Consider the following 15,203-nt stretch of genomic DNA (forward strand, 5'->3'; position numbering starts at 1 on the left):
AGATTTTTCTAAGCCATTTTTTTATCAATACAATTCTTTACAAAACAAAGTTACGAAAATGGAATTTCTGAATGAGTTTATCTAAAGAAAAGTGAAGAAAGAAAAAGAGAAAGCTTAGTATATGATAATGGAGGCAGAGGAATCAAATCACGTTTAAATGTGGGAAAGATACAAATACCAATATCTTAGCTTAAAGAGGCAAAACAGAGAAAGAGAGGAAGAGGGTGAGTCAACTCTTACGTCTACTTTCTACAGCTACCTAAACCCTATACCATTACATACTATATTGGAGATGATTTTGGTGATGATGAAGGGTTTCAAGATTAAATTAAATTACTAAATATTTACTTTTATGAAGAATGATAACAACTTTACAAAGAGAAAAATCTGAGTATGAACTTTTACGCAGCGAGGCAAGAAGACCTGCTCTCTTATTATTATAGACCTCACTTTTTAATATCATATCAGCTCATAACAAAGTCAGCATTATTAACTTCAAATGTGATAAGTTCCTGAACATCTCAGAATTAAAGTTTCCATGTTTGTGAAACGTCAATGCGACAATGCTGCATGCATGGTTCTACTAATCTTTAATCATTTTTTTCTTCAGCTTTTTTATTATTCTTATCCCACTGATTATTTTATAAATTAATAAAAAATATCTTCGAAAAATGTAGATAAAAACTACAGGCAAAATTGGGTTAATTTTTTTGGATATTGGATAAGAATTGGTGTAATTATTTAATATTGGAAGGGACGTGTTTTACAAAATTTTGGAGGCTATAAAATTCCTAGAGTGCGAATTGTCAAATCAAAATTTTTTTAATTTATAAAGACAATACACAGATTGCATATTGTATTATTTTAATATTAAATTACAAATGCATATTGTATTATTTTAATATTAAATTATAATACACCGTCTGTGTATTGTAAATACACAGACTGCGTAATGCAATACATGTTCTGCGTATTGTGTTTGTACAGAACAGCCCCCACAATACTGTAAAACTCTATTTTTTGTAACATTAATATAAAATTCTATTCACTCTTTCATATTAAAATAAAAAATCCACAAAATTGTGCCAATGTAAAGTAAATACTTTTAGAAAAAGATAAGTAAGCAATTTTTAACCAGTCAACTTTAAATAATTGTAATTAATAATTATTAATTTGTATTTTTTAAAAATAAAATTTAAATAATTATTATTAATTAGTATAAAATGCAATTCAAAAATATTTGTTGGTTTAAATCTTTTGGTTTATATTTTTACATAGGAAAAGTATAAGTAACTAACAACATTTTTAAATAATATTTGAACAATGTGAATTAGTAGGGTTAAAAGAGTAAATTAATCTTAAATTTAATTAGTAGTATTAAATTAAAGTGTAGTATGATTAATGGTTGTTCATATTGTTCAACAAAATTATTGTCCCCCTAACATCCCCTTTTACATAACATACTAAGATTTTTAGTTTTAAAGTAATTTAATAATCTCATAAGTCATTAATCGAATTGAATTTTATTAGCTAAAAATAATACAAAAAAAAACATAATAATGTGATTCAAAATAAAAATATGGTGGTGTCTGGTGTGTCTCAATGTCTTACTTTTGTCACAAATTATTTTCATTATTTAAAAGGTGCACTTCTTGCTAATAGTTTAGAATAAGATCAGAACAGCTAATGCAGCGTAGTGATGGTTGAGTATGCCTTGAAGACTCAAGGGACACATTTTGAATTTCATGTAGCAACATTTGCTAGTTATTAATTATAGCACATATAGCATGGTCCAATCTAGCTCTACATCTAATCAATGCGAGTAAAATTGGCCGGTTCAGACCAACTTTTGTATATCCAATCTACTTAGCAAACCGGCTTTGGTCGAACCAGCTCAACCAGTCCAATTTTATTTAATGTTTTTCTATATCCTCAATTATAGATGATTTTTTTGTAACTTCTTTTTTTAACGAAAGTGTACATGGTTTTCTTATTTTCCCTTCTGATGTCAGATTAATTACTACACCACAAAATGAATTTGGGACATCTCCCATATTGAAGATCAAGTGAGAAAATTGACATCCCATTTACATAAATCAGGTTCCGGTTCAGATCAATGGGGATTCAAATAAATGCATGAGCTTGACTTCACTTACCACATTGCAATTCTTTAGGCAGCTCCTATGTACTTCCCTCCAGAGACTGAGTCCCAATAAACGGAGATGTTGGAGCATAGGACAAATTCTATGTGGCTTTGTGTCATTAAGACATGTCCCAATCCGCAAATTTCAAACAATAAGTATCTGAAGCAACTTCTGTACCATAAAAAGATGGGGGAAGGGGCACTAATGAGAATATGAGATACAGCTCAATTGGCTTCATGAAATTAATACCTAGCATTTATATTTAAAGAGATTATGTAATCTAGAGGAACAAGATAGGGCAAGTAATTTAAAAAGATTATGTTATTTCTGATAAATAGGGGTTTAATAACGTTGGTGTTGGCCTGGGGGGTCAATTTTCTAGCAGTGTTTTTTGGTTTAGGTATTTCCTAGGGATCGATGTGCAATAATAATTATTGAAAAAAAAAAATAATAAGCCTCCGAACCAATGGCCGTTATTGTATTCTATTATTCGAAGACCTACTAGTAGTGGTACACGAACTAATTGTCGTTATGGTAATTAATGAGGTGCAGAGGTGCAATGACGAGTTTGCCCTTGGCTGGAGAAGGACGGGTCCTATGTCCTGAACATCACAATTCCCCACACAAAATTAATATCAAAGGGCAACGAAATGGAGCCCACTGCGGACGAACCTGGAACATCAACAAAGTTTGCTCAGCTACTTAATGCTGCATAAGCAACACCAGACTCCACAGTACATTTTACAGCTCATTGAAAATCGTCAGAGGTGGTAGTAGTAAATAGTAATTCTGATTCATGCCCATGCAGTTTTTTTATTTAATGTTTTTTGGCCAATGATGGCTTACTAAATGGTTAGAAATTTGACTTTAATAATTGAGATCATTTCTACCAGCAGCAGAGTTTTTTTTTTTTTTTATCTCCAAATAAAAATTGAGACACCTAAAGAAAGAGACGAGCTTGCCGCCTATTACTTAATCAATCAGCAGAAATAATAAATTATAAGGTTTGGAAAATATAAATGAGAAAAGGGGGAAGAAAGAGAGAATCAAAATCTCTTGAAGTTGATATGTGGTTTGTGGGAAAAAGGAAAACTGACGAAGATTAAGGCGAAAGGGATGAATCAGAGTAACAAGAATAAACCATGATATGAATGAGGTCCTTGCAGAATGCCATATGGATGGGGATGGTTTTTTTTTTTTTCCCCTTCAGTTCTCACTGTTGCATGGGTCGGTGACCATAACGTGGGAATGGGACACACTGAATTTGCACAATTCCAAAGAGCAACCCTTTAAGCTAGCTAAGCTTGCGTTGACTTGTTACTGTAGTTGTGAAAACCTCCACTTGCCAGTTACCCATGTTAAAATCCCAAGGCACCACCCCCCAATATTTTTTTTTTTCACAATTTTATCATTTTACATTGCCCGGATAAAATATTCCCAACTATGGGGGAGTTTTTCTAGGCGAGTCTAGCATGGTTTATTATGATAAATTGATAATTGTTACTTGTTATTATACACTCAAAATTGGCGAGTGTTTTGAATTTGGAAGCAACAACAAAGGCTTTCCGTTTGGGGTGCTCTTTTTGGGGCTCTCGAAACAGAATTATAGAAAAATATACACAGACCCTAGGCCCAAAGATTACATAGATAAATAGAGGGGTGAGAAACCAAAACAGAAAGATGGAAAAGAGCAACATGAAAAGGGTCTCTGAATCTAATCCATTTCTTCTCCTTCTCCCTCTCCTTTTCCCTTTCTAAACTCAACTCTTTTCCTTCTTTCCTTCCTTCCACTCCAACACCTCCGTCCATCAAGAAAACAAGAGCTAGAATCAACATACACTACCCCCTTAACGAAGGCATAGAGAGAATGGTTACTGGGTGGAGAAGAGCGTTTTGCACATCAATCCATAGAGAAAGAGAACCCAAAGTAGTAACCGAGAAACAACAACAACAACATTGTGACAATAACAATAACAGCAGCACCAATAATCAAAGTCCCAAAATCAGTTCCAAGTTCGGATTTTTCTCTAATCCCTCAACCCCACGGTTCCAGTCCCAGCCTGTAGCATCGGGTCCGGGCCTCCGTTGCCGAACCTCAATTTCCACCGGAGCAACCACTTGCTCCGTCCCCAACAGCCCTAAACTTCAATGCAGCAACCCCAAAACCACCAAGAAACAAACAACCCTCAGCCCCAGGCTATTCCAACTCTCAAACCCTTCATCACCAAAATCACCATCAAGCTTCTCACTATTCAAATCTACTCTACGGTTATCCAAAGTAATACACTAAAAATTCATAAAATTTCTCTTATTTTTACTGACATACAAATACAAAGTTCAGGAAGTTCTAACCTTTTCTTTAAAATTTGTGTGTAGAGTCGATGTGGAATATGTATGCAGAGCGTGAAGAGTGGCCAAGGCACGGCGATTTTCACGGCCGAATGCTCCCACAGCTTCCACTTCCCTTGCATAGCTACACAAGCGAAGAAGAATCCAATCCTCACGTGCCCCGTCTGCAGCACGTGCTGGAAGGAGCTTCCGGTGTTGGCTATCCACGAAGACAATAAGCACAATAACAAAACCACCTCAGAGGCAACAAACAGAGACGCTGCCGCCACCACCAAAACAAGGTCGTTGAAGGTGTATAACGACGACGAGCCACTCATGTCTCCAACTTCGGTGGCGCGGTTCAACCCTATTCCTGAATCGGAGAACGAAGATGAGCAAGAAGACGAGAGCAACGAGTTCCAAGGGTTCAACGTGAGTCCTTTCGTTAGTTTCTCTCCGGAAGAGAGGATCAGGGGACTTGAAATGTCTTTATTGCCGGAGGCGGCGATCGTGGCGGCGAATAGGAGCTACGAGACTTACGCTGTTGTGCTAAAGCTGAAGGCGCCGGCGGCGCCTTTACATAAGGCCACTCGAAGATCTCCGGTTGACCTCGTGGCGGTCCTCGACGTCGGGGGAGCCATGTCCGGCGCGAAGCTCCGACTCATGAAGAGCTCGATGCGGTTTGTGATTTCCTCCCTCAGCTCCGCCGATCGTCTCTCCATCGTCGCATTCTCTGCCGGATCCAAGAGGCTGTTTCCGCTCCGGAGAATGACCGCTGGAGGCCAGAGGTCGGCACGACGCATCATTGACGCGCTTGCGGTGATTGACCAGTCCCGAGACGGCGCTCCGGTGATGAACGACGCCCTCAAGAAAGCCGTTAAGGTACTCGAGGACCGGCGTGAGAAGAACTCCGTGGCCAGCATTGTGGTTCTCTCCGACTCTAACTACTCACGCTCCGTCGCGTACTCTCAGAAATCATGGCTCATTTCCTCCACGCGCTTGCCTCAACTGGATGTCCCTGTCCACGCGATTAGGTTCCCGGGGGAACGCGAGTGCAACCACGCGCTCAACGATGACGCGTTCGCTAAAACCGTTAGGAGTTTGTTACAAGTCGTGGCTCAGGACGTCAGGATTCAGTTAGCTGTGGTGTCACGGCCTCGCCCCGTTGAGATCGCCGCGGTTTACTCACTTACATCTCGACCCGAATCTCTTGTACCGGGTTCCACACGTATCGGCGATCTTTACGCCGAAGAGGAGAGGGAGCTTCTCTTGGAGATTAAAGTCCCCGCCGCTTCGGCTGGATCCCACCACGTTCTGACCGTACGATCATCCTACAGGGACCCGCTAACGCAGGAGATTGCAAGCCCTGTTGAGCATGCAATGCTTGTTCCGCGTCCCAACACCGTACGATCGTCGTGCCCCAAGATCGAGCGGCTTAGGAACCTCCATGTCACTGCTCGAGCAGTAGCTGAGTCGAGTCGGCTTGTTGAGCATGGTGATTTCTCTGGAGCCTATCATCTCCTATCGTCGGCTCGTGCTCTCTTATTGCGATCTTGCAAGCCAGCCGTGGAACACGTTCGCTGGCTGGAGGCCGAGCAAGCCGAGCTGAACCGTCGCTTGCAAAGCCAGAAAGTTAAAACTAGCAAAGTGGAGGAGAAGGTGGAGCCGCTAACGCCGACATCGGCTTGGCGAGCCGCGGAGAGATTAGCTAAGGTGGCTATCATGAGAAAGTCAATGAACAGAGTTAGTGACTTACATGGCTTTGAGAATGCAAGATTTTAATTGTAATTTTTTTTTCATATTTCTTTTATTGAAAAAAAATGGAAAGAAGAATGTAATGTTGTAGTACATAGAGGGAAAGCAATTATGAATAGAGAATTTTTTGTGAAAAATGAATTTTTAGATAAAATGTAAAAAGAAAAAGGGAAAAAAATGGTAATGGGCCAGGCCATGATAATAGCGACAAGAGGTAGCAGACGGCTAGAGCCTTTTAAGCATAGGGAAGGAAACAGAGAATGAGTGAAAAACCCACATGAGAGTTAATTAGGCAAGAAGAGTGTTCTGTTTTCTTCTGTTTTGTCCTTATGCCCTTTTTTCCCTTTTGATTAATTTTGAAAATTCCAAAAACTTTTTTGTATGCAAATAATCATTTGATTCGAAAGGCTTATCTTGCTTGGCATAGAATAAAATACAAACGAATTGACAATATTGGCGGAATAGGCTTCTTCCTTTTATTTTTACCCCTTTTGGTTCTTTGTGCGATGCTGATTAATTAACCCTGTTTTTGTTGCGTCTTGTCAAATAGAATGGGAGCTTTACTATTTCTTTTTTGTTTTTGCAGTGAGTCACGGTTTGTTGGTTAAAAAAAGAAATTACTTTACTCCTGGTAACGTAATATTTATTAATTAAGACAATGAATGGTGACAAATGTTGCAACATTAGTGGTTACTTGTCATTATACGGCATATTAGTGTTCCAAAATTTGCTTTGGAATTTAGGATTTGTTTTTCCTAATCGTATCTATACCGTATCCAGTGCATGTGGGATTTTGTTCGGTCATATGACAAAACATGGCATGTTATTATGGGAACTCGTCGGATTAAAATAAAATGAAACAAAACAAAACAAAAAACATATACTAATGTAGGTTTTCTTCATATGTAACGCATTATCGAGTGGGGATTTGCTTACACGTAGCAAAATTATGGAAAGCAAGTAACTAACATTGGTGTTAAAAATGTATACGATAAGTTTGGGTATGGCAGAGGATCACGTGTAAGGGGGGTCTTTATGAAGAAGAAAAAGGAGGAGAAAACAAATGATGAGTGGTGCGTCAAATCATGAATGCTATTCTCTCAGCGAATTCATGTTGCTAAAATCTCTCACTAACGAGACGGATCCCAAGCCAACTACTCAGTGGATCTGTGACTAATCCACACACATCCAACCCAATTTTCAAACAAATAAAATAAAACCTTTATATCACTTTTTATTTTTTAAATGAATGCAACAAATATGGATAGTAGCAAATTGCATGATTATAGATATATGTGATCCATCATTCTTCTTTATTAGAAGGGAAAGTATGAAGAGGCAATGAAATACCTATATAATGTGTATAATGAATGTTTATAGAATATTAGAGATATAATTATTAGTGTTATCTTTTTCTATCAATTGAAGTTTTTGAGACGAGTGGTATCATAACATGGTATTAGAATGCTAAATCCGAAAAATCAAGAATTCGATCTTTGGTGAATCCCAAAATTAGTTTAATTTTTTGGGAAAATATTTATTTTTAGCCTCCTTTATATTATCTTAAAAATGTTTTTTTTTAACAAAAATTATTTATCAAGAATATATAAATAAATTTTTTTTTAATCAATGGATAAATTATGATGATAAAATTTATATTTGTTGTAGTTTTAAGACACAATTATATTACTTTTTTAAAAAAAATATTTATCTTCACACTTATTATTATAAAACTGATAATAATATTCTTGCAAAATACAATAAAACCTATGAATTTTTTATCCCATATTCTCTAATACGAAAAATATCTTCTTTTAAAAAAGTATACCTTACAGATAAATATAGAAATCCATTAATACTTGAATTGGGTAGAACTAGATAATGGACTCCATAATTGAAACAATGGCTTATTAAATATGAAAAACCAGTCATTATTACTCCACCAAGCATTTACTTTTGCATTCTTTACCTACATGGTTTTTTCTTTTTTCTTATCTGACTAGTTCCATATGTATTGAGTCTAGAACCTTTTGCTTTTTTGAATTACTTATCTTGATGGTGTAACATTATTGTATGTTGACAGATCAAATACACCAACTACTCTACCCTCTAATATAATTACTCTCTAATCCACTCAGCATCATAACTACAAGAATACCTTCTTCTACCTACAAACATTTGAAATTTGATCAAATCACGCAGAAATTATTATTACATATTTATTACGAGGTCAACAGTTTCCTTATCCCTTATTAGTTTGGTAGAATTACATTTCAAACAAAATATATAATCATGTATGTAAATCCCCTTTTATATATATATATATATATTCTAAAATGTCAATGTAACAGAATTCTTCACCTAAATGTTGTTCACAATAATTTCTCCTTAGAATATTGACTTATGAAAAACCAAAATAGAATGAGGATTGATGAGAACAAGGTAAAAAGAACTGAATCTCAACATCAACAACAACCTTATCTCAAACCAATATCTTATCCATCCGATCTTGTTGATAATAATATAATATGTATAGCCTTTCCTTCACCAATTAATAATATAATCATGTATCTAAATTCTCTTTTTCTACTATACTTTTAAAGAATCTGTCATTGACAACCTAGATAAGAGGGATAAAAATTGAATCACTCAATCTTCTATATGCAACAAACAAAGTAAATCACTCACTTCACTTAATCACATTAAAAAAACGTACATAAAGCACCAAGTCTCCTTGATGTCCAAGATCGATATGGCATAATTCTTCTAATATTCAGATCCTTGAATATGACAAGATTACCATTTTGCTCATTGTCTCTAATATGACGAAAATGCCTTCTTGAGCACGTATCACATCTTAATTGGTACTTTTAATTTGAGTTACTATTTTAACCATAATTAGATTTTATTGTAATTAAATTTTTAAAGGGCAAATGTATAATTTATTAAAAGATTAGAAACTGATTTTTTTTATTTTTTAAATCACGTTAATGTATGTGACCCTAATCCTAAATTCTTCTTCCTAGTTCTCTCTCAGTGTCACTCAACAACTTTTTCTCACTAGTCAGCCTCTCTTGAATTTTCGAACGGTCGAATTCCAGAGTCCAGAAATTACGATCGCCGACTCCTCTGATTTGTCTAACTAGCTTCGGTGCATCTCCAACACTGCGGTGTCGCGTCTGTGGCTCCTTTGTTCTGCGTCGTCGCGTCTCCTTGCTCCGGTGCGTTTGTCGTCGTCACGTCCTCGTCCATCGCTCCTGTCACCCTGGCCAGAGTCTGCTTCGCCGTGCTTCGACAGGTTGGTTTTCTCTCTTCTCTGTGTTCTTGAAACTCCCTAGCAATTTTTTTTTAGTTATTCGGATTATAATTTGATTACAATCAACGAGACGGTACTGCTTGGGAGGCACGACGAAGATGAAGAAATAGGAGAGGAGCAAAAGGCCGAAAACCATTACAGAGGGTTAGGATACATTTTTTAGAAATGATTTGGAAAAAAATGCCATGTTTCAATTTTTAATATTTTAAAAAATTTTAAAATTATCAATTTTAAAAATTAATTTAATTATAAAATAATCTAACTATGGTTAAATTAACAACCAATTAAAAAGTGACATATCACACAGGATAAGTTATATATTATTTTACAAATTCCATATTATCTAAAAGGTTGCAGATTCGAGTCTCTTTATCTTTGTTAAAAAAAATATTAAAATTATATTATAATTTTCTCTTTTAATTTAGTTTATTTTAAAACATAAAAAAAAGAAACGAGTTAATCGAGCATGCAAATATGCAACTCGTTTAACTTGTCAACTTGAACCAATTGAATCAAGATAATATTTTTTTACTTGTCAAAAACACTTTAAACCCTAAATTACAATTTTCAGTAATACTAAAAAGACAAAAAAAAAGTCAAATTTTTTTATTTAACAACGATAGATATAATATATGAGGGATCAATAGGTTATATATATATTACATTTTCAAATGGGAGAAGTATGCTATATATGTATAAATCATATGACTCCAACAACTTAATAGTTGGAGAAATATTTTGACTTTATTGTATATAAAACAAAGTTGGAGGTTGTTATTACTTTTGTGACAAATTTGCAAAAAGATAGGAAATAGTTGCATAGCAATATATGAAGCCTAAATCTGCGTAAAAGAAGAAGAAAAAGGAAATGACAATGAACCAACTTTAATAAGCTTCCGAGAGGTCCCCTTCAAAATACACACAATCACACAAATATTAAACTTTTGGGTGTAGCATGCAGGACCCTGTTTCCTTCACTTTTGGGGTGGAGAATTTCCCTAATTTACGCACATTTTTAAGTGGTGTTCATGAGTGGTTACCTTTTTTATTTATTTATTTTTAATTTGTGCTTCTCTAAGAGGAGGGTGTTTATAATATATGATAGCAACATGTATATGTAAATCCCAATAAAGACGTATTCTTTGCTTCTACTATACATATATCTCACCAAATACATACATTATTTCCACGAGGTCGGTCCATACAAATGACAAATGTTGGGATAGGGTTCTTCTTTACTTACCAAGCAAATAAAATAATCCAAATTCATTTTGCTTTTCATCAAGCCCATCTTCTAAAATTCATGGAAAGAGGGGGAATATGAAATATTTTGCGACCTCTTTCACCTTTAATTTGAGTATTGGAATATTTTTTTAGATAATATCTCTCCCTAAAAAAAAAAGAAATTGAGTGAAGCAAAATGGGAAGATGATGAAATGACTTTTTTTTTTCTCATTTGTATATGCACATCAAAAGAAAAAGTGAATTTAGAGTAAATCACAAAAATATTTGCAAATATAATTATTTATTTACCAATACAAATACTTTTGCTAACGATCATGTATGAAATTAGTCCTATATAAAAAAAGAAAAAGTATGGGAAGCTAATAGAATATTTGTACAATGCGTATAATAGAGGTTTAGGAAGTATTAAATAATAACTATTAGTGTTACTTTTATTATTCCTAGTATCCGGTTATTCTGAATATTATGGGTGATGTTTATTTTATAACTCATATACTTCATTGTATAAATAAGACATTTGGCTCTCTAGCAGGACTCATAAAAAAAATAAAAAATTTATAAGATGAAAAACATATTAATTTAACACTTTAAAAATTTTTGAGTTAAATATAATGTCATTTTATTTTATATTTTTCACTTAATTTTTCTAACGATAAAAATTAATTTAAAAATATTTAAAAACACAAAAAGCGAAAAAAATAATCTTCGTTAAGAAAATCATGAACATGACCTTTTCTAAATCTAGGAGAAATGCAATAAAGTCTCCTTTTCTTTTATTTCCTTTTTTTTTTTTTACAACTTGCCACTTTACCAATCATAAATCCTATTTGTCATTTATTAATGTTTGCTACTGCCCATTCCTCACCCTCCCTAAACACGTTTTCCCTCTCAAGTGCACAAATAAATAACACATTAATATTAATATTAATATTTCCATCAACTAGGTTCCTGGTCATCATAACATTATGAAGCACACACGTTCATTTATGTCTCTCACATCATAATATTTTCTAAACAAACAAATACATATAACCTTTGTGAACCACGATGACTTTTACATTCATTCCAATACGCATCTACTAATGATCTAATTATTTTTTTTAATACTAAAAGAAATTATATACAAATATGAAAAATTTAAAAGTAACATATTAGTGTTTTTAAAATGAATTGTAATTTTTAAAAAGATATTTCTCACAGTATAGGTTCTACATATCTCAAAGATAAGATATCTATATAATGTTTATTAGTATAAAATATCTCTCACCTCTTATGCTATTAAAAAAGAGTTAGACTTATTCAATTTCTAACATGTCATGTGTATCACATAGGAAAATATTTTTCCTTTCATAATATCTTATGTTCTAACACACCAAAGAACTAATTTGTTGTGAATTCAAATTTTAGAATTCGAAATTATAGTAATTATTTAAAGAAGATTATTTCGATAAAGACACTAAAATTATTTTTTTAAAACGTTTACATGTGTCATGATATTATTGGACATATTTATTAAATTAGTTAATAATTTATTTTTTAATAAATTAGAACAAAATCGGTTTATTATAGCAATAATAATAAATCCAATTATTTGCACCATAATTATTAGACTCGATTTGATCTAATCGATTTATACAATCTAAATCAAATCATGTTTAAATTTTTTGATAAAAAGACAAATATATCCCTGATTTTTGTTCTAGAAAAAACAAAAAAAATCATGATCCAGTAGGTTATGTAAATTAGTCGGTTCGACCGGACCAAATAATAATTAGATTTATTGTTATTATTATAAAAAATCAGTTTTATTCTAGTTTGTTAAGAAATTCAAAAATAACTGGTTTATTAATACGTCAAATAATAATACGACACATAAGTGCTTTTATAAAAAGACGTTTTACGCATTTTTATAAAAACATCCTCCTTATTTAAATAAATAAATGAGTTGACTACTCAACTAACCTAAGTTAGTCTTAGAAAAATAATTAATTAAACAAGAAACTAAAATGTATCAAGTCTCAAAGTTTATTTTCATCTTCGTCATTATTTCGGGTCAAGGCCCATGAGATGTCACCAAGTTTTGAAGCCCAGTTTTATGAATAATGTAAAATTACAATCAGAAGCCTCTGCTGTTCTGAACAAAAGAATATGATCCAAAAAGAAGAGACAAAAAAGAAGAAGAACATCCAGTTGTAAAACCGAAAAACAAAAGCCAATTTAGATTTCTCACACGCTCGCTGAAATTTTTAATGTAATAAGCAATCTTTATGAGTTTGATTCCATAAAACAAAGCACTACTCATATATTTTGTTCCAAATTTTGATATCAAATTTCTGACTTAGGAGATAAATAATACACATAATGTAACACACGCTTGCAGCCTTGACAAAGAAGCACAGAACCATAACAAAAGTGTTTTTGGCAGTTATGTCCCCTCTGTCAAGCCCCTAAAAGGTGGAAATTTTGTAGTAATAACTAATAACCAACCAACACATTATGTATGGCACACACCATAATTTTGGGATCAAAAGGCTGATCCTAAAATTGTTGTCATAACACTTTGTCCCAAACAGTTAAAAGAAATGGGGAACAAAGAATAATTCAATTTAGGTGGTGTATAATTATATATATAACAATATGCTTGTGACTAAGTTACAACGGCATAAATACAAATTACAATTTACGACAAATTTTAAGCAATAGAGATTATGAGGCATATAGACTTTGTTGCTTTTCACATCCCTCTGCTTCGCTATTTTATTTTATTTATTTTTTTGTTTTTCATGGTGTCCTCTAATCCGAGAGGTCAAGGACTATTTGCCGCGGTACTGAACTTCATTTAAGAGTTTATTGCTGGCCAATAAATTACTGCATGCACACGGCGTAATTTTAACCCCCAAAACTTACTTGTCTGCTTCATTATTATTATTATTATTATTATTATTATTATTATTGTTATTATTTTGGGTAAGGTGCTTCATTATTTTACTAACATATAGTTTCCCCAATTGGCCATCGCTTTTTTGAGGTTAGAGAAAGGGTAGCCCAGATCTCTCTACTACAAAAGTTACAGGCCCAACCTTCTATATTTTGGGCTGTAGATAGGTACCTTGAAATATAGGTAAAGAGGAGAGAGCCCAAGATCCAGGCCCAGATACAATTTTTAAGAGTTTATAGTCCATATATGTGTTGGGGTTTGCCAAAAAAAATTATTTTATTTTGATTATTAAACTTATTTGGAGAATAATTCTCTACTTTAAATCTATTTATTAAAAAAAGCATAGTAAATTCACTATGATAATTCAGTGATGAATGGTTTAAATTCTAGATTCAAACCTCATCTTTATGTCAAATTGTTTTACTCTTTTTCCTTTTTAATTTAAAAGAAAAACTAAAATTATGTATGGATGCCACTTGAGTTTTGCAAATTGAGGAGGTGACTGCATTCTAGCTGGGTATTATTTGCAAATTGCAAGCAACTGTCTCTGACGTTGACCTCCCAAGTTACTCATCACTATCGTTAATTACTGATATTTAATTACAAATCACATATAAAGTGTAGTTTAACTTTAGCGGCAGAGATTATTCAAAGCAATTAATAATTCAGTTAAATTATTCAACGCGTCGAGTGTAAAATGTCTGTAACTCTGGATTGAGCTTAATTTTTGTGTCCATTATAACTAATTTGAATTAGGATTAGTAGTATTTTTCCAAATGGGTGATGTGACCATGCAAGTCACATATATATTATGATAGCATGCGTTGTATTTTATGGTAATCATATGATTACATTAAAATTTGTTATTAAAATTAGTTATTAGTATAAAATATATATTAAAATATAAAATATATATTAAAAATAAATTAAATAATATATATATTTATACATAAATATATAATAATAAATTTTAATGATTAATTTTAGTATACGTAATATTTTTTATTTTATAGTAAGTACGCAATGAGATTAAGTAACATTGTAATATATGCATTTCTATAGAGCGGAGCCAGGTGATAGGAAAGGGGGGCGATAATTTCTCCTAATTTTAATTTTTTACATGTAAACACTACAACAATATAAACTATTTTTTAGGATTATTATGTGTCAAAAAATTAAAATTCGTCAAAAAAATAAATTTTGACACTATTTTAATTGTAAAAATATGTTAATAAAAGTTTTGTCAAAAATAGTATTTTTGACATATAAGTAATTGTAAAAAAAGTTTAAATCTTATTTTGATAAATATTGCCATAAAAAATAATTTGTTAGAAAATTTTGAGAATATATTTTTTGTGATACTTATTAATCGTAAAAAATACTATTTATTTTGACACTTATTGATCATAAAAAATTCTCAACAAAAATTTTTAACAAAGAATGAGAAGAGATCTTGAAACTGAAGAATAAACTAAGA

The 15,203-nt window shown here is 32.9% G+C and overlaps 1 protein-coding gene across 1 annotated transcript; it reads left to right on the forward strand.

Annotated features, from left to right (window-relative positions):
* The first annotated feature begins 3,692 nt into the window (after window positions 1-3,692).
* Window positions 3,693-6,679, forward strand: LOC130982118 (E3 ubiquitin-protein ligase WAVH1-like). The gene is made up of 2 exons (XM_057905985.1): window positions 3,693-4,422; window positions 4,521-6,679. The coding sequence occupies exons 1-2, from the start codon at window positions 4,012-4,014 to the stop codon at window positions 6,252-6,254; spliced, it is 2,145 nt and encodes a 714-aa protein (XP_057761968.1). The 5' UTR covers window positions 3,693-4,011; the 3' UTR covers window positions 6,255-6,679.
* The last annotated feature ends 8,524 nt before the right edge of the window (window positions 6,680-15,203 follow it).

The sequence above is a fragment of the Arachis stenosperma genome, chromosome 5 (assembly GCF_014773155.1).
Source record: "Arachis stenosperma cultivar V10309 chromosome 5, arast.V10309.gnm1.PFL2, whole genome shotgun sequence".
Classification (NCBI taxonomy): Eukaryota; Viridiplantae; Streptophyta; class Magnoliopsida; order Fabales; family Fabaceae; genus Arachis; species Arachis stenosperma.